The following is a 22,021-nucleotide window of genomic DNA, read 5'->3' on the forward strand; positions in this document are numbered from 1 at the left end:
AACTGAAATATTTTCCCTCTCAATATACCACAGCTGGGCTTACAAATTACCGTTTATGTTTCATTTTGCTAACTTAAATTATATGTGGATTACTTACCTACAGTAAAATTGCCTGCTTTAGATTCGGAGCCACATTCAGGGCTATATTAAGGCATGATTTCGGGTGTCATTCCAGCAGGGTATTTAAAGCAGGTAACGCATAAAGCGTCGTAAACGTGTGAAGGTTTTTAAGGTGAAATTTGGTATTAGTTTTTTTATTTAAATCTTATAATATCGCCTATTCTATTAAAGTTCTTTTTTTATCTAAAGGAACAAGCGTTGTTTTTCTTCTTCAATTTATCCAAGTTAAAAAGTTATGTACAAGGCCTTAAGTAGATAAAGTATAGCTTTGATTTTGAAGGTGATGTTTTTTTCATAGTTTTGATAAAAGAACTAATGTGGAGAGAATTTGTTGGAGTGAAAATTGTTTTAATCTTTTTTTAATTTTTTTCAGGTTTTCTTATGATATCCTAGCCCAAAGCAAGAATTCTTTAAGGATAAATTTATTGGATATAATTAAGCTGAAAATTAGTTGAACAATTGAGTATTTTTGGTGCTGTCTAAAAATGATATCCTTACTTGGATTGTTTTTCTCTTTTGTTTTGCGTGTTGTCGGGTCATTTTACTTTGTTTTTAGTTAAGGATATAAATAATACAACATATTTTTGACTTGTTTTTTTGGCAGAGTGCTGTTTTAATTTTTTTTTCTTTGCGACAATAAATATTGATACGGATAAGCATGTTAGGCGGTGAAGAACTGAGATATGACTTGATATTTCAAGTTTTTCTGATTATTAAGAACTTTACTCATTAATGTTCGAGTTAGCGAATAACAAAACGCTTTACGCATAAAACGTGAAGGTACGTTACAAGCCACTTCCCTTTTGAAGCAGTTAGGCTGGTTTCAGATGGTACCATATGGCTACCATTTATCGCGCGCTATAAATGGTATCGATATGGTATTTATTTTTCACACACAAGTATAAAGAGCTACCATATAATATAAGAGATCTTGCGTTGTTGCTGAGTTCAGTATGTTCCAAAGTGCCATGGATCAACGATTAATGGACGTTGTGCTTTTAACAAAACTCGGCAGTTCTGGGTACATCCTTTGTTACAAGCAAGATACGTAGATGGGGCTTTTTATACACTTTTTGAAAAATTGCTTTGTCATAAAATTTTTCAATTATTTCCGAAAGAGCCCAGAAACTTTTAATTACCTACTGCAGCGTTTATTAGACTCTATTAAAAAAGAAAATACAACGATGAGGTTAAGTATATCTCCCAAAGAAATGTTGGCAGTTACTATAAAGTAAGCAACGTTTATTTTTTTATTACAAATAACGTAAATGATACAAATTCTAACTAACTTTACAAATAATATAATATTTTAATTATGAATATTGGAAATGAAGTTATGGAAAATTATTATGCGCTGATAAATCCTAAAGTACATAATCTCTTGGGGAGTGGTACCTATATTCCGGTGTCTGGTTTGGATAAGATGACTGATGAGATGTAGACGTAAGGTGAAAAGAGCCTACTGATACAGGTCTGAGTTGACACTCGTATCTTTTTCCTTTAATTTCTTTAATCAATGTTAGTACTCCCACACGAAATTCTAGCTTTTCGTCCTCTGTAAAGTTTTTTACCGTAGATGTTACAGATTTAAAAAATGCTGTATCTTTATCTATTTCTTCTGGAGGATGCTTCTATAGCTCTTAAAATCTGTTTCATCCAATTCTGATATTTTATTTCGTTTTCTAGAGAAAGAAAAACTTGGTCCTGGCTGTGTACTTTTACCTTGACTCAACAAAGATGATTCTTCATCGTCATTCTGTTGATTATCGGAATTGTCAAATCGTGTTTGTAAAATTTTCAGCAAGAATTGCAGTTGGTCGAAGTACACGTACTTCTTAAGTCGCTTATCCTCACACTTTTTTTCAACGACGTTGCGAAAGCATCTCTAATGTATTTCTATTTCTCATTGATGGCTTTTCCTGCAAAAAATATATTTATTTGTTTTGAAAAGTTATACGATGGCGGTCAAAAAATCTGTACAATATAATATGTTTTTTTTTTTGACTATTTGTCTTAGGTAATATTTTTTATTGCAAGTTTTTACTTGCTCCAGAATTAAAATTAAAAATTGAATCATGGGTCTGCCAAGAGTTATGGAATCATTTTAGGGAAGAATACTTGCCTACACCTTTCCAAGGAAACTGGTTGGATATTATTATTATTTTAAATATTTTTTGAAAATGTCAAATTTTCCGCATTGCATTGGAGCGGTAGATGGAAAACACATTCGAGTTCAACATAGTTCCGACATAGTCGCTCCATGAACTTTAATTACAAACATTATTTCTCCATAATTCTAATGGCAGTTGCGGACTCCGAGTATAAGTTTGTGTGTGTTGACATAGGAGCTTATGGAAAAGATTGTGATTTCTCGGTTTTTCAAGAAACCGTAATTTATAAAAACTTATAAAATGGCACTATGAATATTCCCAACCAATCTGTTTTAAGAGATGCAAATATAAGCTTGCCATTTGCCTTGGTTGGGGATGAGGCCTTCCCTCTAAGTGAACATTATTTATAGGTCCAACCGGCTCCTTACCTTGGCAAATGACGAAAATACAATTTATTTTACGTTATGTATCCAGTTAAATTTAATTAATAATTAAATAAACATGCTTTTATTTTAAATTAATTATTTTTATTTTTGCCTTATTAACGACGGATGATTAGACCAACATTAGCAGACGAAAAATATAATTATATAATATTAAATAAATTCGTAAAAATATTACAATAAACTTTACAAAACTTTTAAAATGCCAAAAGTTTTTGTTTAACAAACTAACACTAAAATTAAATTTTATATTTATAAATATAAATTTTATACTATTTAGAACTAAACTGTGTCTTACCTGCTTCTACTTTTTCGTCTTCTTGCATATTGTCAAAACCATCTATTAAAAATTGATATATCTCCGTCCATGCATTTGTTCTTTTTACCCGATCTTTATAATCGTCTGTTGTTTTATCCCATAGACATGGCTTTTGTTCAATTAATCCGATCAGACTTAGCGGGTCATAGGTGTATTTAGTATTTTTTTTCGCCATGTTGACCAACACGCAACGCTGTCCAAATGATACTGGATAAATCGCGATAATATATGGTGAGTAGTCTGTAGGATTGTATAAGACATCTATAGCTACAAAAATGGCGACGACAAAAAATGGCGCGATTTTAGTAGAACAAATCGCGTGCACACGCCATAAAGCGTCGTCACCACCATATATTTTATGGTATCGCTTATGTATGAAAACGGCTCATTCATAAACATGAATTTTAGTATAAAAGCAATATCGCGACCATTTATCGCACGCTATAAATGGTATCGATATGGTGCCGTCTGAAACCAGCCTTAGTGAGTTATGCTTGTGTGGAGCTAAGCTTTACGTAGTTGAGCGCGATATTTTACACTTGTATTTTATTTTGGACTTGGACTTTGGAAAATAACAAAGTAAATTCGCTCCTCTTAAACATGTTCAATCTCGTATTTTCAGAATACAGTTGACTTGTGATGCGAATGAAACCATGAAAAATAACTTGAATTTCTTCTGCTTTGACTCTCCAAAACTGGTTACATGATCTTAATGTTTTTAATGATCTGATTATGGTGAATGATAATCAGGTAGATGTCAACGAAGAGTCTTTACCTCAACTTTTACTTGCAAATGTTTATAATCCAATAAGTCAAACAAGTCATAATTGCTTCGTTTTTTACCACTGCTGCACTAAAGAAAGACTTTTCCCAAGATAGTTTAATATATGATATCATTCGAGCTCTGGTCAATTTAATATCGGTTTTAATATCGATTCCGACAAATGCGCAGATAATTCGGATTTGAAGTACAGTAACAAATAGTCAACATGTCTTATCAATTACTAATATCTCATCAAATGATGAACTCCATGGTTCATGAATGTACTCCCAAATCCCAATCAAAGATTTGTCTAATTGAAAATGACAATAATTAGTCTTTTTTCCAATCAACGAGCCAACTAACTATCTTCATTCTTACCTTCCTCTTATCCAACAAGATCAAGGTTACAAGGACAATCAAATATATCCTGCCAAATCTGAAATCAACTACCAATTATTTTTTCGTCTCAACTACCAAATATCAACTCAAGCATGTACCCTATGGTTAATTCTGTTAGTAATATCAACAGTAGTCAGTTTTCATGACTTGGTGATTCTGAACATCAACCACAAGCTTCTAACTTTTTGTCACCATATAAAGTGTCGAAGTTCCACAAATTTTCTAGAAGCTTAGACTCTTCATAGGAGTTACAAAATAGTAATTGCTTCGTTAAGCCTCTAAACTTTTTACCGATGATGCATTAATTTGGTATCGCATGAATACTCTTCAAAATTGAAGTGATTTAGTAACACACGTTCAACAAACCTCAACCCAAATGTTTTTTTTTCCGATTCAAGTTGAAATTAAGTTGACCATATTAAGTTAAGCATCTTGTAATTAAATTTAATTGTAGACTAGAAAGTTTATATCACAATAATTGAAAAACATAATTCCCAACTTCATTATCTACATTACTTTTATTATTTTTAGCATAGATCATAGGAATCATGGCCAGGCTTGATTTTAAATGTATGTATACGTCAGTATGTAAATGTACATCAGTTTTAATGAGCAAAAATCTTAAATGGTTGTTTAAGGATTTTTTTTTTCGAGCTACACACTTCTCTCTCCGAACCAACTAAGCTCCAGTTGTTATAACGTAATCTTTTGACTTTCCTACAAATGCGACTAGAAACTTACGTTATTTTCTGTTAATGAGTTTATGCATTTGTGTCGAGCTCTGGAAGAAACAGAGACAGAGTTACATATTCAAAAATGTATAGGCAACTTCTAGAAGCTGAACTTGCTTATCGCAAATATTTACACTTAATCAACGATGTTGAAGCCTTTGTTATTGGTTATCCCGAAGAGAGAATAGAACTTTAAATCCTGTTATTTTTATTAAAAACTTTCATGATACTCATGTCGTATTTTGTTGACGTAGTTTCCTAAAATACAATCAGAAGGCGCGCGTTATGTTGGAACTTTGGGTAAACCGTACATCGATTTCGTCAATGTTCCCAACCAAAACGGTTATTTTATTTTCAATGCAGAAAGGTCAATCTTACCTCAACGTAGTGCCCTAATTGTAGTTTAAAAAACGGGGAAAAAATTTAAAACCTCTTTGTCAGCTTCATAAAAAATCATCTTAATGTGTAGCCAATGGGAATATTTACTATAAGTCACTGGTAGCGTTTATCTTCCTATACAATTTCAGGACTCTTTTACTCCTTGACATGCTTGCTGTTCATTTTCTTTCTGATTCTCTGATCCTCGACATAGATTTTTGTTTAAAAATGGATTACACATGCTCTTTAAGCTGGAGAGCGGCATTGAATAAGATTCCCGTTAGCATGCCTGGTATTTGAGCAATACAGAGCTAAATACTCTTAAAAGTGATCAACGCAATGCTATAAATAGTCATCAAAACCATGTCTAAATCAAAGGAGAAACTTTATTATACTAATTTAATGGAGCTCGTTAATATAACCGATTCTCCTATTAAACAAAGATATTACCCGCTTTTACGCGCCTTACAGACAGAAGTCAATTAGGAATTCTAAAGAAATGCTGACAGATGATATCATTGAGCCATCTCATTCACCCTGGCAAAAAATCTAATAGTTTGCGTTTTTGCGTGGACTATCGTTATCTAAACAAAGATTACGACCGCTTACTTCTTTTACTGTTTCCCTCTATGGCTTGTTTCAGTTTAAGAATGCTATTTAGACTGACCAATGTCCCCTCGATTTGGTAGTATCTAAATGATTGTGTTACTGGAGTTGACTTTAAGCGGTTTGTCTTTGTTTATATCGGTGACACGCCAATACAACCCCGACGTTTGACAAGCACATGTGCATTCTGTGAGAAATCATGTTTGTAAATCAATTTTCAAATTATTTTTGTAAATCTAAACTAAGATACCTCGGTTATACCATTAATTCATCTGGTTTTACATGTTGATTCTGAAAAAGTGGAGGAGTTATTGGTCTTGCTTCTTGATATAGAAGATTTATACCTAATATTTCCTCCTTAGTCACACCTCTAAGTTTTCTGACTCGAAAAAATCTAAAGTTTTTTTAGAGCGAAGATTATGGTTTGACTTTCTGAACTATCAAGAAGCATCTAGTTAAAACCCTCTCAAACTTAAACTCAAGAAATGCTTTATTGTCAATATAAACATAGTTGTAGACAAAATCGAAACATACAATAATTCATGGACATTACAATAAGTTATAATACAACTAGATTAAAATGTAAATTATAAAGAATACTTAAATATTAATCATTAAACAATAGTTAGATTTACTGGCGAGAAATTTCTTTGTTTTTATATGTAGGCTCTTTTGAGTCTTAAGTTTTTTTATTTCTAGCGGAAAATTATAATATAATTATTTACCTTCATATACAATAGAGTCACGTATAAGTTCAGAGTTAGGAATCGGTAGCCCTGATTTTGAAAAATCATTAGCCGTGCAGTGTAGTGCATCTGATTTTGGTCTAGGTGCTATCTTATCTCAACTGGACGATGCCCATGAAGAACTCCCCATTTGCTATCTATCCCATTCTCTGACCAAATATTATACTCGTAGAGAAATTGCGGCGATATATAAAAGACACTAAATTCACATCATAGTATAGTCAGAGTATAGTCTTAAGTAGTTAAATTCAACTAAAAAGCTGGTAGATTAAATAGATCATTGGGCCGTTAGTTTGCAACAGTACGCTTTCAACAAAATTCATCGGAAGGGTAAAGAAAATATAATTTCTGACACTCTTTCTAGATCAATCCCAATAGTCGAACCTGTACACATTGCTAAGAATCCTCTTGATTCAGTTGATTGCTTTTTATTCTTCATATATTGAAGACAAGTAATATCAAGGTGTTATTAAGGAATCAAAGATACTTCTGCTAAATTTTCTGTTTGGTGGTATGACAATAATCAATTTCAAAAAAAAGAAAGGCTTAAAGTTATGAAAGCTCGTCATGACACTTTTTCTACCCACAACAAAATGGTAGCCTTTCAAAATCTTATTTTCCGTATTTTTATTTCCATTTAATATAATTGAAATCTAGGTAACACACTAGCTATTTCACTACAAAAGATGTGAACCATTAACTTCAAGGCAGTAAAATAATCTATTGGAGATCTCACGAACATTTTGGAAAGTGGAAACATCAATATTTCGACATGCATCAATGATTCTTTGACGTAGATCGAAGATAGATTCTGGCTAGGTGACGTAGACTTTTTGATTCAAGTAGCCCCAAAAAAAAAGTACAGAGGTGTAAGATCGGGCGACCTGGCTGGCCGCTCGGTAGGCCCTCGACAACCAATCTACCAAGTTGGCTAAGTATTAGTCAAATATTTCTACTAAAGTGAGGCGGTGCCCCATCTTGTTGACAATCTGTTTTTAAATTCAAGGCGATTGTCTTCGATAATCTTAATAATCAGTGGCTCTACTGCATTTTTCAATATGTTTTAGTAAAGGTCCTCTGTTAAACTTTACAAACAACAACACACCTACAAACAAAATCACCTGAATAGGTGTAAAGAAAATAAAAAGAAATAAAAATGCGAATAATAAGATTTTTAAAGGCTTCCATTTTACTATGGGTAAACGTAATGACTTAATATTCTAGGACTATAGAGCATTGAGTGGGAGCTTTTAAATGATGTATCTCTTGACCTCCCTTTCTATTTAATTTTATTCTTGCCATTTCAAAGTTTTACAAAATAAGCTAGGGACCAAAAAGTAGTATACTATAGCAATATATGATGTGTGCAAATTTTAAATTTTTATATAAATTTATTTACAAGATAAGAGGGGACAATTATGAGCCGTACTGTATGTGCTTAAAACAATAGCCCACATATCACAACGATTCTATTAGCCTCGAATGAAACAAGATGCTTCTCGCTATATAATCGTTGAGCTTAAAAAAGCCTTTACAAAAACGTCCAGTTGGACAAATTTAGAGCCAACCCACTGTATTACGTCTATGGCAAGCTCTGAGTATTAATTTCGAAAGACCTTTACTCCGTTCTACTTCACGTTATTTTGACATGCAACAGTACGGATTTTTTATACTGCTAATGATCATCCACAAGCAACTCCCATTAAGAGAGTTCATAGAGTCTTCAAAATAATTTTATTCAGTTACTTGAAGGACGAACATATATTTGGGGATAAATTCTTAACAAAGGCAGGTTAGGCCATAAAATCTGCCAAACACCGAAATTTACCGATCATACTTCAAATTTCATAGCCATAAATTTTGTTTGCCCTTGGGAGTTCCAAACAACAATATAACCTTCGATATAGCGATGATCGTTTTCGAAAGAATTAGCAAGTGTGGTTAAAAAACTAAGTACTTTTAAATGCTGCTAATTACTTCACCTCAAAGTTTGCCCGGAAATATATTTTGCACTTTGCGTGGTTTCCAAAGTCGTTTCTCCTTGCTTATACAAAATTAAAGATTTTTTGATGGTTACTAATAAAGAACGTTTATAAACAAGTCGTCTTTTTTTATTTAATTATTTCTACTATGTATGTTATATTTATAAATATATTCCTTAAAAATTAACTGATAATATCCTAAGAATACTAAAATTTTTGAGACAGCATCTTCTGAAAGGAAGAAAATATCCAAAGCAATTTTAAAACTTATGCCAAAAATGTCAAATTTAGGATATATGAAAGATTTTTTTTTTAAATATGTATTATATTATCTATATATTACGTATAACTTTTTGTAGCTCAAGCTAAATAAATACATTATATATTATTCATTCATTTGTCAATACTTAAAAATGTAGAGCTAAATATTTTAATATTACACTCCCGTACAAAAACCCACTTAATATACATAACAAATAGCATAGTATTAGACAGTCAAGATACTGGAAAAAGCTGTATAATATAACGGTAATAAATAATGCTTAATGATTTTTTGAGCACCGGAAAATAGCAAAATAACTACCCTAATTTTTTTTATTTTATGATACTGTATCCTGTACGTTATTAAATAAATCTATTTATTAGAATTTATAAGATACTTACTGTAATATTTTGTAGAGTTATTTGAAATTTCACCTTTAAATCCAAATGATGAAACGGTTCTCGGAACCCAAGTTGTAGAAGTTATTGATCCAGATGGACCCGAGGTTCAATTTGTACTTTTTCCAAGGTAAAAGTATACTTTTTGATTATTTTAAATGCTTTATTTTGTATATATACAAGATTCTTTACTTTACTTCTCTTATTATATAAAGAAATCATCATGCAAAATAGGCATCTACCAAAAAACAATGTTATTATTTGCCAAGAGTCTAAATTTAAAAATATCACTTGGTGTATTTATTTCGGTATTATTTTATAACATTCATGCATAAAAACTTGAAACGTTGATATATTCTGGTTCTTATAGGATTGGACAATAAAAACAAATAAAAAATTGAAATTTTACAATATGTTGTAAATCCCAAAATGTATATTAATAATGCAAATAATTTCTTATCTTATATCTCACCTGATTAATGACTAACAAATAAATGAGTAAGCTCAAAGTCTGATGTTATAAAAATTATTTTATTACGAAAAAATGTTTGTTTTTTAGGCTTAAGAATTTTTTAAAAATAAATTTGTCCAACATTAATTTTTGTAAGCTTAAAATTTTTTTTTAGAAATAGCACGCCATATCTGTTAAGATATGAAAACCAGGAGGCGCTTAATAATTCTGAATTTGATCCAAGTAACCCCACAAAAATTATAACTCACGGTTTTATGAGCAGCATTAAAAATGATGTTGTCACTTTAATTAAAGATGGTAAGTTCTGAAAGGGGCCCTAATTGCTTAAGGCTCCGCTCCTCAGGGATACGGAAATTGCTTTTTAGGGGTTTTGCGCTTATCATTTTATTTAGACACCGTTGCCCTTTTTGGCTTAATTTTTTTTTTCAGATAAATTAACAGATTTCATGCCTAAAACTAAATGTGAAGTGTAGTGAAAATTAATAAATATATGCATTTTTTAACTAAATATTGGCGTACTCAAAGACAATTTAAAATTTACTATTAAATTAAATTTACTACTAATGCGAGTTAGGGATAAAGTGAACAAAAAAGACATAAATAATAAAACTGAAGCCAGCCTTTAATATTATAGGGCACTTAGAAATTTTACAAAGCATGCAATATTTCGCGAGAAAAGCGTATATTTGAACATGCTAGCAAATAAAAATGGCAAAAAATTCTGGTCTCATATGAAATAATTAAATCTTACTTATAGCTCGTCTGTTGAAATTCCTTCTGACCTGGCGGACCCAGTTGCCTTAAATCACTACGTCGAGTGAACTTAACTGATAAAACTTCTAGAGATAAACGATTATTCTATAAACCAAACAAGCACCCTAAATATACTAACTAACTAAATTTTAAATCTATTGAAGCATCATTTTTAAGCATTATAAATTCTATATACAGGGTATTACTTAAAGGTATGTTATAATTTAAAAGAGACATTTCTGGACCGATTTTAAGTCAAAAAGTTCATATAAACATGGGTCCTAAAATGATTAGTTTTTAAGATACAGGGTGTTAAAGTTTTATTTTTTTTTTCGTTTTTAATAAATTTTTCAAATACGGTTTAAAATATTGAACTGAATTTGGCACAGAATATTATGGCATAAAAACACATTTTTTAGATGTTCACCTACTTTTTTTTAGCAACCAGTGGCGTAGCTATGATGAATTTTTCATACAATTTTACAAAAAAAATACTACGCCATTGACACTGACGAAAAAAATTATAATTTTATCTTAATTATCAATCAATTATAAACAAAAAATTCCTCTATGACTTTTGCTGTAAATCTTACCATTTGGGTGTAATCGTTAATTAAAAAAACGTCTTTTATGCATAAAATGCATCTTTAAAAATAATGGAAATAAATCAAGTTAGCTATTTTTTTGCTGTTGTAAACATTATGACACTGACATTAATGATTATTTTTGATTGTGTTAAGTTTGATTTTATTTTCAGTTTTTATTAGGTACATTTTTCAAATATTTATTTTCAAGCTATTTTTTACAAACTGATGAACAAAAAGCAACAATTAAATACAATACATACATACATAATTTACAACAAATGTTGGAAATGACCACCTCTTGCCTCTATGCAGGTTTCTGCTCTTCTTCTCATAGAATCACGAACTCTTTCGAAAATTCCAGACGTGTTTCCTATAGTTTCACATCCGTCAATAATTCTATTTCTTAGTTCTTCTAATGTCACAATTGGTGTCTGATAAGCCCATGTTTTTAGGTGTCCCCACAAAATAAAATCTAGGCTATTTAAGTCAGGTGATTTAGGTGGCCAAAACTGTGGTCCTTCACGGCCTATCCATTTATTTCGGTAGACTCTATTTAAATGCTCACGAGCCAATATGCTAAAGTGGGCTGGAGCACCATCATGCATAAACCAAAGTTGTTGCCGTAACTGAAGAGAAATATCTTCGAGAAGCAAAGGCAAATCATTTTGGAGAAAATTACAATAATTCTGTCCGTTAAGACGTCCTGGTAAAAAAGATGGACCAATTAAATGACCGGATACGATACCGATCCAAACGTTTATTGAAAATTGTTTCTCAAAATGTGTCTCTGTAATCGCATGAGGGTTTTCTTGAGCCCAGTAAGGATTGTTATGGAAATTGATTATTGCATTTCTGGAGAAATTAGTTTCGTCCATAAACAAGATGTTCGCACCAAATTGAGGATTTTGTGTTACTTTTTGGAGAAACCATCTACAAAATTGCGTACGCGGTTCATAATCTCTAGGAAGCAATGCCTGAACCCTTTGTATGTGAAAAGGATATAACAAAGAATCCCTTAAAATTTCCCATACCGTCTTGTAGCAGATGTTCAATACCATACCAGTTTTTCGTGTACTTGTGGTCGGATCCTCTTCAACTGCATGTAGGACAGCCTCTTCAACTGCCGGTGTCCTAACTGTACGGGGCCTTCCCTCGGCAGAATTAAAACTCCCAGATTCAGCCAGACGACGATGAATGTTTATAAATATTTTTCTATCTGGGACAGCGCGATTAGGATACCTTTCTTGATACAAACGCCGCGCCTCCATAGCATTACCATTGGCAAGTCTATAAAGGAAATGCATTTGCGTCATTTCCAAATTAGAATAATCTACCATTTTTTAACTAGTACAATTCACGTTTTAAGATCCAAAGGGTACTAGAAACAAATTGTCAAGAATAATCACTAACACAAGTGTCATAATTTTTAAAACAACAAAAAACAATTTCTGGCAACGAGCAAAGCTAACTTGATTTATTTCCATAATTTTTAAAGATGCATTTTATGCATAAAAGACGTTTTTTTAATTAACGATTACACCCAAATGGTAAAATTTATGGCAAAAGTCATGGAGGAATTTTTTGTTTATAATTGATTGATAATTAAGATAAAATCATATTTTTTTTGTAAGCCAATGGCGTAGTATTTTTTTTGTAAAATTGTATTAAAAATTCATCATAGCTAGGCCACTGGTTGCTAAAAAAAAAGTAGATGAACATCTAAAAAATGTGTTTTTATGCCATAATATCCTGTGCCAAAATTGAGTTCAATATTTTAAAACGTATTTGAAAAATTTATTAAAAACGAAAAAAAAATAAAATTTTAACACCCTGAATCTTAAAAACTAAGCATTTTAGGACCCATGTTTATATGAACTTTTTGACTTAAAATCGGTCCAGGAATATCCCTTTTAAATTATGACATACCTTTAAGTAACACCCTGTATATGTATATACAAATGCTTCTATTGAGAATATTGAATTTCGATAAAGGACTTTTGGAATTTTCTATAAAACCTCTTATAAATATAATAAGTTCTTGTATTATAGAAAATGCATATTGCGTTATTTGAAACAATTTATAATTAAGCCCATTGCAAAACTATCTAACCGCACAAGTTTTAATGATTTAGAATATTATTAATATTATCAAAAATTTTGGCCAGACATGTTTACCACCAACTTTTTTTATTTTGTATCTCGCCGCACATTATTACACAATATCAATCAAGTTTTAGGAAAAATTAAAGCACAGCTACTAGTCTCATAAGTTTGGTAAATGATGTTCGTAAAGATGCAGAAAATAAAAATGTTACATGGTTTGGTCTGTTAGACTTTAGTAAGGCTTTTGATACTATTAGTCATGAAATGCTTTTAGCAAAATTAAAATATTTTGGCCTGTCAGGAAATTTAATAGATTTTTCATTATATCATAAAAATCACTCTTATTGTGTCATTGTGTTGCAGTTTATAAAAATATTAATAATGAAAATATAAATAATTTTTACATACTGAAATTAAATGAAACATGGAACTCTTTCAATGCCTTGACCATTTATTTGCAGTACAGCATCATCATATGGCTGATCACTGTAAACCATATCTTAGTTTTAGTGGTATTTAGAATTAGATCCATCTCTTGTTACATCCATTAGACCAAGTCTAAGAGACTTTGAAGGTTCTGGATATCATCACATAAGATTGCGGTGTCATCGGCATAGTGGATGGTATTGGTGTATCAGTACACCGTTAATCTTAACTCCACACCTCTGATAATGCGACGCCTATTTAGCTATTCTATCAGAATATAGATTGAACAACAGTGAATAGTATACATCCCCGAATATGTTTCTGGGCGTACTACAAGGTTCTATTTTAGGTCCACTAATATTTTTGATATGAGTCGCAGATATACGTGTTTATATGCAATATTGTAAAGTGCAAAAATATAAAGACGATTCAGATTCATTTCTCTTCCTTTGAGTATGCTACTAAAACAAAGTTTTATTAGGATTTAGACAACCCAACCCTACAAAGTCACCAACTATATTTTTTGGTGGAATAAATTTTCAGCTTATTATGCCAAATTTTGAGAAAACTACATTTTTAAAACTGATAAATATGTGAACTTTATACGAGGGTCATTTTAAAAGTTTCCGCCTTTTTTAAAGAAAACACATAATTCAAGCCGAACAAAAATTTATTTCTTAAAATTCATTTTTTTGGTTATATACCGATTATAAAAAAATGGAGATCAACCATATCTAAGGCCACTTTTTGATGCTTGTGAGCACACTCAATCTACTAGAAATTCTATTACATAAATCAGCCAATTTCCAAAAATCTTTTAGCTATTTTGTAATACAAATGAGGAAGATTCTACCTTATGATGTAAAACAAATGTCGCCTAACCTTTCCAAGGACTTTATTAAATCGCGTCTTCTAGAAGAGCAAAGGAAACAATTTAATCTTATTTATTTTAAGGATCTTAATGTATTTGTATTGCATATGCTTTAATGGTTTATAAAAGCTCCTTATAATTTCAAATATTATGTAATTCATTTTTATTTTTTGTTGTTGTTAATGTTTGCCTGCCTTATACATATCTTAAGTTTCCTGCAACAATTATTAAAATTTACATTTTATTACTTTATTTTTTCCCTTTCTGTACACTTTTCTCAATATTTTTTTGCTCCCCTTTGGACTTCTTACCTTTAGGATGTATACCTTTTCTTTCTTACACTTATATATATCAGAATTATATTTATTATATATAATAACCTGGTTCTAATATTTTATATTTAAACTGTACCTCTATATTACTTGTAAAAGTATTATAGAGAGCAGGGCTAATTCACACAAGCTTGTATTTAAACGAGTTTTGTGGATCGGTTATATAATCGCAAGGTGGTCCTTATTTGTCATATTTTTCTCTACTATTCTCGACATAGTTCGCATTACTCAATACATTTAATCAACCACTTTTGCCAACCCTTCAGACCATCAGAAAAATAGTCTTTAGGTAAACCTAAAAAATTAAAGTTAACTGCCTCGTTTACCATAGTATTTGACCAATATCTTTTTAAAGTTAGGGAACAAAAAAAGTCACTCGGGGCCAGGTCTGGTGAGTACAGTGAATGTGAAAGCAGTTCGAACTTTAATTCTTCTAATTTTACCATTGTAACTCGCGCATTGTCCTGTTGACACAGCATCTTTTGCTTTGCTAATTGTAGTCGTTTCTTTTTGAGTTTCGCCTTCAGCTTGGTAAGGCAGCGTAATAGAGTCCATTGATAGTTTTCTATTTTTTAAGGTAATCAAGCGTAATTACACCACGGCTGTTCCACAAAACTGTAGTCACTACTTTTCTGGTAGAAAAAAAGGACCTTTGCCTTCTTAGGAGCTGATTCTCCACCCCAATCCACTACAATGATTGTTGTTTAGTCTCCGGAGTATGGTGATGGATTCATGTTTCGTCGACAGTAATAATTGATCGTCGTAAAAACTCAACACGATTCTTTTGGAACAGCTGAATAGTCTCGCGCAACTTATACAACTTATCCGTACGCGCTTTTGATTAACAAACACGGCACCCATCGCGCGGATAATTTTTCCATGCCATTTCTTATGCACCCGTTCAGTCGATATACAGTAATTCTCAGCAATTTCTTTAAGAGTTAATCGGCGATCTTCTATCACGGTTTTATGCACTAATCTGATGACATCGTCCATGGAAATAGTTTTTGTACGCCCAGAACGTTCATGGTCAAAAGTGCTCGTACGACTGCGTTTAAACTCGGTCATTCAATATTTCGCAGTTCCAATAGAAGAACTTTATCACCGCCCAATATTCGATTTTATCCATTTGTTTAAACAATTTTTAACTGTCAACTTTGAATGGGTACTATTGTTTTATACTGACCGAAATGACTTGAAATTTTTATGCCGTATATATGTAAAGACTATCTATTAGTAAGCGAGAGATCTTGAATATACAGCAACATTGTGCCGTCGAGGACGGGAACTTTTTAAATGATCCTCGTATTTTAGGTATATAAAGTGTTTGACATTAATAAAAATAATAATAATGACTTTATTGCAATAAAAATTATTACAAAACAAATAGAAATTAAATTTCCTATTTACAAATAATTTTAAACTTAACTAATTTCTACATATATGAATTTCAGGAAAATTTTGGAAATTTCTTTTTTAAACTTTAAGTTTGTAAGTCCTTTTAAGTTATCTAGAACCCTGTTATATAAGCTATACACCTGATAACTAAATGATCTTTCATATAGTATTGTTTTATGCAGAGGTGATGAAATTAACTGTTTGTGCTTTAAGTCTAAATTATGAGCATCAAATCTCAATTTAATTTTCTGATACAAATAACTTGGTCGCGCATTACAAATTATTTTATTATATAAAACTCGACTATTAAGTAGTCTTTTCTCTTTCAGGAAAAGCCATCCGATTTCTTTAATCTTTGCAGTTACACCTCTATCATATTTTCTTATACCTCCAATTAAACGAATCCAGTGGTTTTGTATACGTTGAATACGCATCTCATCCTGTTTTATGAGATAGAAACTATACACTACGTCACAAAATGCAAATTGCGAAAGAACAAGGCTCTCCAATATAAGTTTTTAGTTTGACATCTAATAATTGACGCTGATTGTATACAGAGTGTTTCGGGAGGAAAGAGAAATATTATACTATAATGATATTATACATACAAATTATACATATTCAGAAGGTCAAAATAAGATAAATTAACCCATATGTTTTAATTCGATTCATAACCCTTTTTGAAATAATCGGCTCTAAAGAGTTTTTTGTAAATTTTTGGAATAATTACGTTCTCGGTATTTCTAACTCACGTTGCAGGTATTTTATCTTTATTTGTTAATACTTATTTTCATGGACTGCTAGTTTTGACAAGCATGGTTGTCAGGTTGATTGATTCTGAGGGTTTCAATTTCAAAACCGCAAAGTTTCCATTACGTAATGCCCACACATTTAGCCATAGGGAGTATGTTGACATAATATTTGTGTATGGTTTCTGTGATGGTAGCGCATTACATGCTGTTGATGAAAACCGACGTCGTTTTCCAAATTGAAGAATTTCTAATCGAAAAGTTTTTCAGACAGTTTTTGTAAATGCTTAGGAAACAGAAATGTTTCCAAGCGAATTAATTCTGAACGAGAGGCGGGACTAAATGTCAAAAATGAAGAAAATGTTCTGGATATGGCTCAAGAGAACTCCGGTGTTAGTAGGAGGCGAATTATAAAAGAACTTCGATTAGCATCACATGTGGATGTTTGAAAGACACTTAATAAAAACGGTTTTAAGCTTTTCCATATTCAACCGGTTCAACATCTTCAAGAGGGTGATTACGGCTTAAGGGTTCAATTTTGCCAATTGGTCCAACAAAATCGAGACCTACATAAATAGTGTGATGCGATGAAGCTCATTTTACCCGCAATGGAATTAGTAACCGATATACTGAACATCGGTGGTCAGATGAAAGTCCTCATGCCACGTTTGAACGAAACTTTCAACATCGATTCAGTGTTAACGTGTGGTGTGAAATGATTAATGACCAGTTGTTTGGTCCTTTTGTATTAGATGAGCGTTCTACTGGAGAATGACGCTTTTTGGAAGACCATTTAATACACATGTTGCATTATGTTTCTCTAAATGTTCAACACCGAATGTATTTTCAATACGATGGAGCCTCTGCTCATTTTTGTCGCTGAGTGCGTAATTTCTTAGACAATCGTTTTCCTGATCGTCGGATTGGCAGAGGAGGACCTTAAGTTTGGCCACCGAGCTCACCAGACCTAATTCCACTGGATTATTGCCTCTGGAGGTAAATGAAGGCTCAAGTGTACGAAACACCAGTAGAAACTGTAAAAGGAGTCCACAATCAAATTTTGAATCCTTCAAATATTATTAAAAATAATCCCCAACCAATTAAACGTGCAACACGAGCACTTAACAAACGTGCTGCAGTTGCCTTGAATTAATGCATGCCTTCATTTTAAATTAGTGGAATTTTGTTTTTTACTATGCTTATGGTGCTTTTAAAATAAAAACTCTTACCAAAAAAAATCAGAACCGATTATTTCAGAAACGGCTGAGAATCGGATTAAAGCATATGGGTTAATTTATCTTATATGACCTTCTGAACATGTTTCCAAAATATTTTCCTTTCCTCCCGAAATACCCTGTATGAGTTTAGGATTAGTGAATGCCTTTCTTATGCATTTACTTATATGCGATGAGAATCTCAGATCAATATTCATCTGCAACCCCAGGTTTCTAGCACTATTGAAATGTTCAACCTTTTCCGTACCTATCAGAATATTAAATTGATTCAAATACTGTTGCCTAGAAGAAGGTACGCCCGAATAAGAGAACTTGACATTTCTTTGGATTTAGCTCTAAACAATGCTTTTCAGAAGCACTAATTAAAAGTTTGACATCCTCGTTAAGCTTATTGTTAACTTCTAAGATTTTTTCCGGTAAAAAAGAATAATATATTTGGGAATCATCAGCATAAAGATGAATACATGAGTATTTAAAGCAAGTAACCAGTTGGAAACTGTATAGGGTGAAGAGAAGAGGTCCGAGGAAAACCCCATTAAGAATATCCATTTTACTAGATTCTCGCCCATTGAGGTTTACAGACTGTAGCCGCCCCGCTATATAACTCCTCATCAAAGGCAAGCGTCAACGCTGACTCCCCGACATTGCAAAATTGCTAAAAATAACTCATGATTAAGCCTGTAAAATACTTTGGAGCACTCCAACAAGACAAGCACACTAAGCTTACCATGATTTTCAGGTTCCAGATGTTCAGACTCAGTGTTCAGACAGTTGTACAGCTGTACAGCTATCATCTCTGCGGAATCCTGATTGTAAGATGGTAATATATCGTATTTTCAGCATAACTACGTATTTAAAAGTCCAAAACCCTCTTTAGGATCTTTGACATAGCTGGCAAAATGCTTATGAACCGAAGGTCTTTGAGTTCGTTAAGAATTGATACCTTTGGAATCGGAAATAGAAATGAACTTTTTTAAACATCAGGAAATATATGTGTATCAAAACACGAATTAACTAAAATTATTGGCAATATATGCGAACAACAGTACTTGAGCAGTTTAATTGCAATACCATCAGTACCAATGGCCTCCGATTTTATGGAGAATAATGCTTTTCATTCAGTGATAATTGACACTAAAATGAAGTCACCTGCAGTACTTTTTTTTATTTTGACGGTAAAAGTTTAAGGTATCTGATAAGCTATCTAAGCTAATATTTTCCACGTTGTCTATCATGGCAGGAACTGTATTTTTATGTTTACAATATATATTTAAATCTTCAAGTATTTTTCAATTATTTTTAAGATTATCTATCGTTATATTATTTGAAAGATAAGTTTTTCTTGTAGTTTTCACTGTAATTGTAACCTGGGTCCTAAGGAATTTATATCCCTCTCAATTTTCAAGGGTTTTCTGTTTTTTTTTTTACTATAAAGTGCCTTGTTTCGAAGTTATATTAAGTTCTTAATTTCTTAAGTAAGCCAGGGAGATTCTTTTTCGAGATATATGTTATTTTTGACGGTGCGTGTGTCAATGAGATTACTAAGGTAGGTTTTAAATTATTTAGGTTTATCGTTAATATCGGTGGTGTGAAAAATGCTACGAAATGATATAGACAAAAGATAAGGGGAAAAGTTTTGCTGGTTAAAATTCCTGTAATTCAAGTAAAAAGGTTTTTGTTTAAATATCTGTCGCTTTAGTTCAAATTTTATTAATACGTGACCTGAGATATAGGGAGCAGGATCGACACCGGAGCTTAGTATATAGTCAAGGTTTGAACATAAAATTAGATCTATTAGAGTAGCATTTGATTGACAATATCTATGACTCGGTTCATTTATGACTTGTTAAAGGCTGCAGGATTGTAAAGCTAAAAGAAATCTAGGTATATATTGAGTCCAAATCCAAAACATTGATATTGAAGTCCCTGAGACAAACTTGAGATAATCTTTATCAGATGCCAGTAGATCTGGAGAGATATTCAATTCAAATTCATCTAAAAACTCTGCAAAATTGGCAAATCCTGGAGGTCTGTAGATTACATCTAAAATGGATTTAATGTTTTGTTTTTTAAATCCAATTCAAACTCGTTTAAAATATTTAGTTACTTGGTGGTTAAGTGTTTCTCAATGGAATTAATTTCGCACATACAGCAAAATTCCTTCACCTCTGCTTTTTCTATGATCAGCTCTAACAATTTTGAAACCATTAACATTAAAACTTAGATCATTTTTGTTAAGTTAGTTAGCCATGTTTCAGTTATAGCTGGAAATATCAAAATTGTTTGCTTTTAGATAGTTATTTACATCATTAATTTTGGGAAACAACGATAGCATATTAACTCTAGTAATATGCCCAATTAGTAAAGTTTTCATGTCTGTTATTCATTATTAAAATATAAAATAAATTTAGTTATATTTAGAAACAATAATTATGACAAAATAAAAGATAAAGGATTTAATCAAGTAGCTTTCAGTGGTCTTCGTTCTTGATAACGATTTAATCATCTCTGCGCCATAATCTTTTCATTTTTCTGCCAAACATATTTATAATATGTTTAGCTTCATGTCTAAGACGTTTGTATTTTTTTGGAAGATTATAAGTATCTTTCGTAAGTTGTTCTGAGATATAGATCACTGCATGACTATCATCAAAACCTACATTGCATTTTTACCTTTTTTAGCTTTAGCCCTCAGAATTTTTTGTTTTAAGTTCAAGTCTGTTACTTTGACTACTGATTTAAATTGGTTATGAGTTTTTCAAAGTTGCTTACCAATGCAGGTGCATTTAGGAAATTACATAATGAAACGAGTTTCTTAGGAGTAGATTTTTTTCCAAGTCATTGCAAATCAAACCGCTGAGGCATATTATATTATTCTTTATTTTACCTGTTTCTCGCACGCTTACTGTTTGTTTCAATCTGGAAACCTCTTCCTTTAATTATTGGTTTTATTTTGATATTTTCGAGAATATTTCCGTCATAACTTTATTACGTTTTCTCTTTCCCTCATATATTTCATTGAGAAACTCTTTCATTTTATAGATCCTTTAGAATGGTTCTTACTTCATGGATGCTTTCCTCATTTTTCCTATCGGGACTCGGATAAGTAGGTATTATGGAAGTTCTTCTAAGTCTAGCCTGGTATGCCAGGCTTATCCTCTTATCATCAGTACAATCTTCGCAATTCCAGGCCTCTTTTTCTTAGTGCATAACACGGGAATCAATCTCAGTTACATTTCCGCATTCCAAGTGAAAAATACCTTTGCAAATTCCACAGAATATAGCTCTAATTTCACTTTGCCAATATTGCATTAACAAGATTTGCAAATGTTTTAATTTGTCATTTTATTAATAACAACTCAGATTTATTTTTCAACGTGACAACAATTGCAAATTGTCTAGTGATAAAATTATTAAAATTTGGTGGATCCAAAGTCTAACTTAATAAAATTTCGTCAAGAAGTTATATTAAATAAAGGTTTAGAATAAAACATTTTCTTATTTTATTCAGTACCTATTAACATAGTTGTAATAACTGTATTACTACACCGACCATTTTAAAGTTTTTTTATTGTTCAATTGGCACCGTTGCCATGCTAAAAAAATTATTAACGCCTTCAAAACAAGGAATCATACTCATTTCAGTTTTAATTTTTTATATTAAATAGTTTATTTCTGTCGTTCTTTATTAATATTCGTACTTTTTGTAATATGCACGCCCAAGGCTCAAATCAATACATTAGTTTACTAAAATCTCTTCGTCATTGACAAAAAAGTTTGTTTAATTTTTGTCCCTAATCTATCCTTTGCCATTATTCATTATTACAACAATTTTCA

General features: G+C 31.7%; 1 protein-coding gene and 2 long non-coding RNA genes across 6 annotated transcripts in view; 2 read left to right on the forward strand and 1 right to left on the reverse strand.

The window, feature by feature from the left end:
• LOC126737629 (phospholipase A1 member A-like) overlaps window positions 1–22,021 on the forward strand; it is a 76,080-nt gene that overhangs the window by 36,240 nt on the left and 17,819 nt on the right. For all 3 annotated transcript variants that reach the window (XM_050442614.1, XM_050442607.1, XM_050442621.1), the window contains exons 2-3: window positions 9,277–9,388; window positions 9,885–10,027. In XM_050442614.1, the coding sequence (XP_050298571.1) occupies window positions 9,277–9,388; window positions 9,885–10,027 (255 nt within the window). The remainder of the gene's footprint in view (window positions 1–9,276; window positions 9,389–9,884; window positions 10,028–22,021) is intronic.
• LOC126737667 (uncharacterized) overlaps window positions 1–22,021 on the reverse strand; it is a 53,863-nt gene that overhangs the window by 31,132 nt on the left and 710 nt on the right. Inside the window, exon 1 of one of the 2 annotated variants that reach the window (XR_007661072.1) lies at window positions 98–209. The exons of the other annotated variant lie outside the window; for it this stretch is intronic. This is a non-coding gene — a long non-coding RNA (uncharacterized LOC126737667). Of the gene's footprint in view, window positions 1–97; window positions 210–22,021 lie in introns of those variants that run through there. 2 annotated transcript variants of the gene reach the window in all.
• Window positions 16–714, forward strand: LOC126737661 (uncharacterized). The gene is made up of 2 exons (XR_007661068.1): window positions 16–192; window positions 494–714. It is a non-coding gene; the product is annotated as an uncharacterized LOC126737661 (long non-coding RNA).

The sequence above is a fragment of the Anthonomus grandis genome, chromosome 1 (assembly GCF_022605725.1).
Source record: "Anthonomus grandis grandis chromosome 1, icAntGran1.3, whole genome shotgun sequence".
Lineage (NCBI taxonomy): Eukaryota > Metazoa > Arthropoda > Insecta > Coleoptera > Curculionidae > Anthonomus > Anthonomus grandis.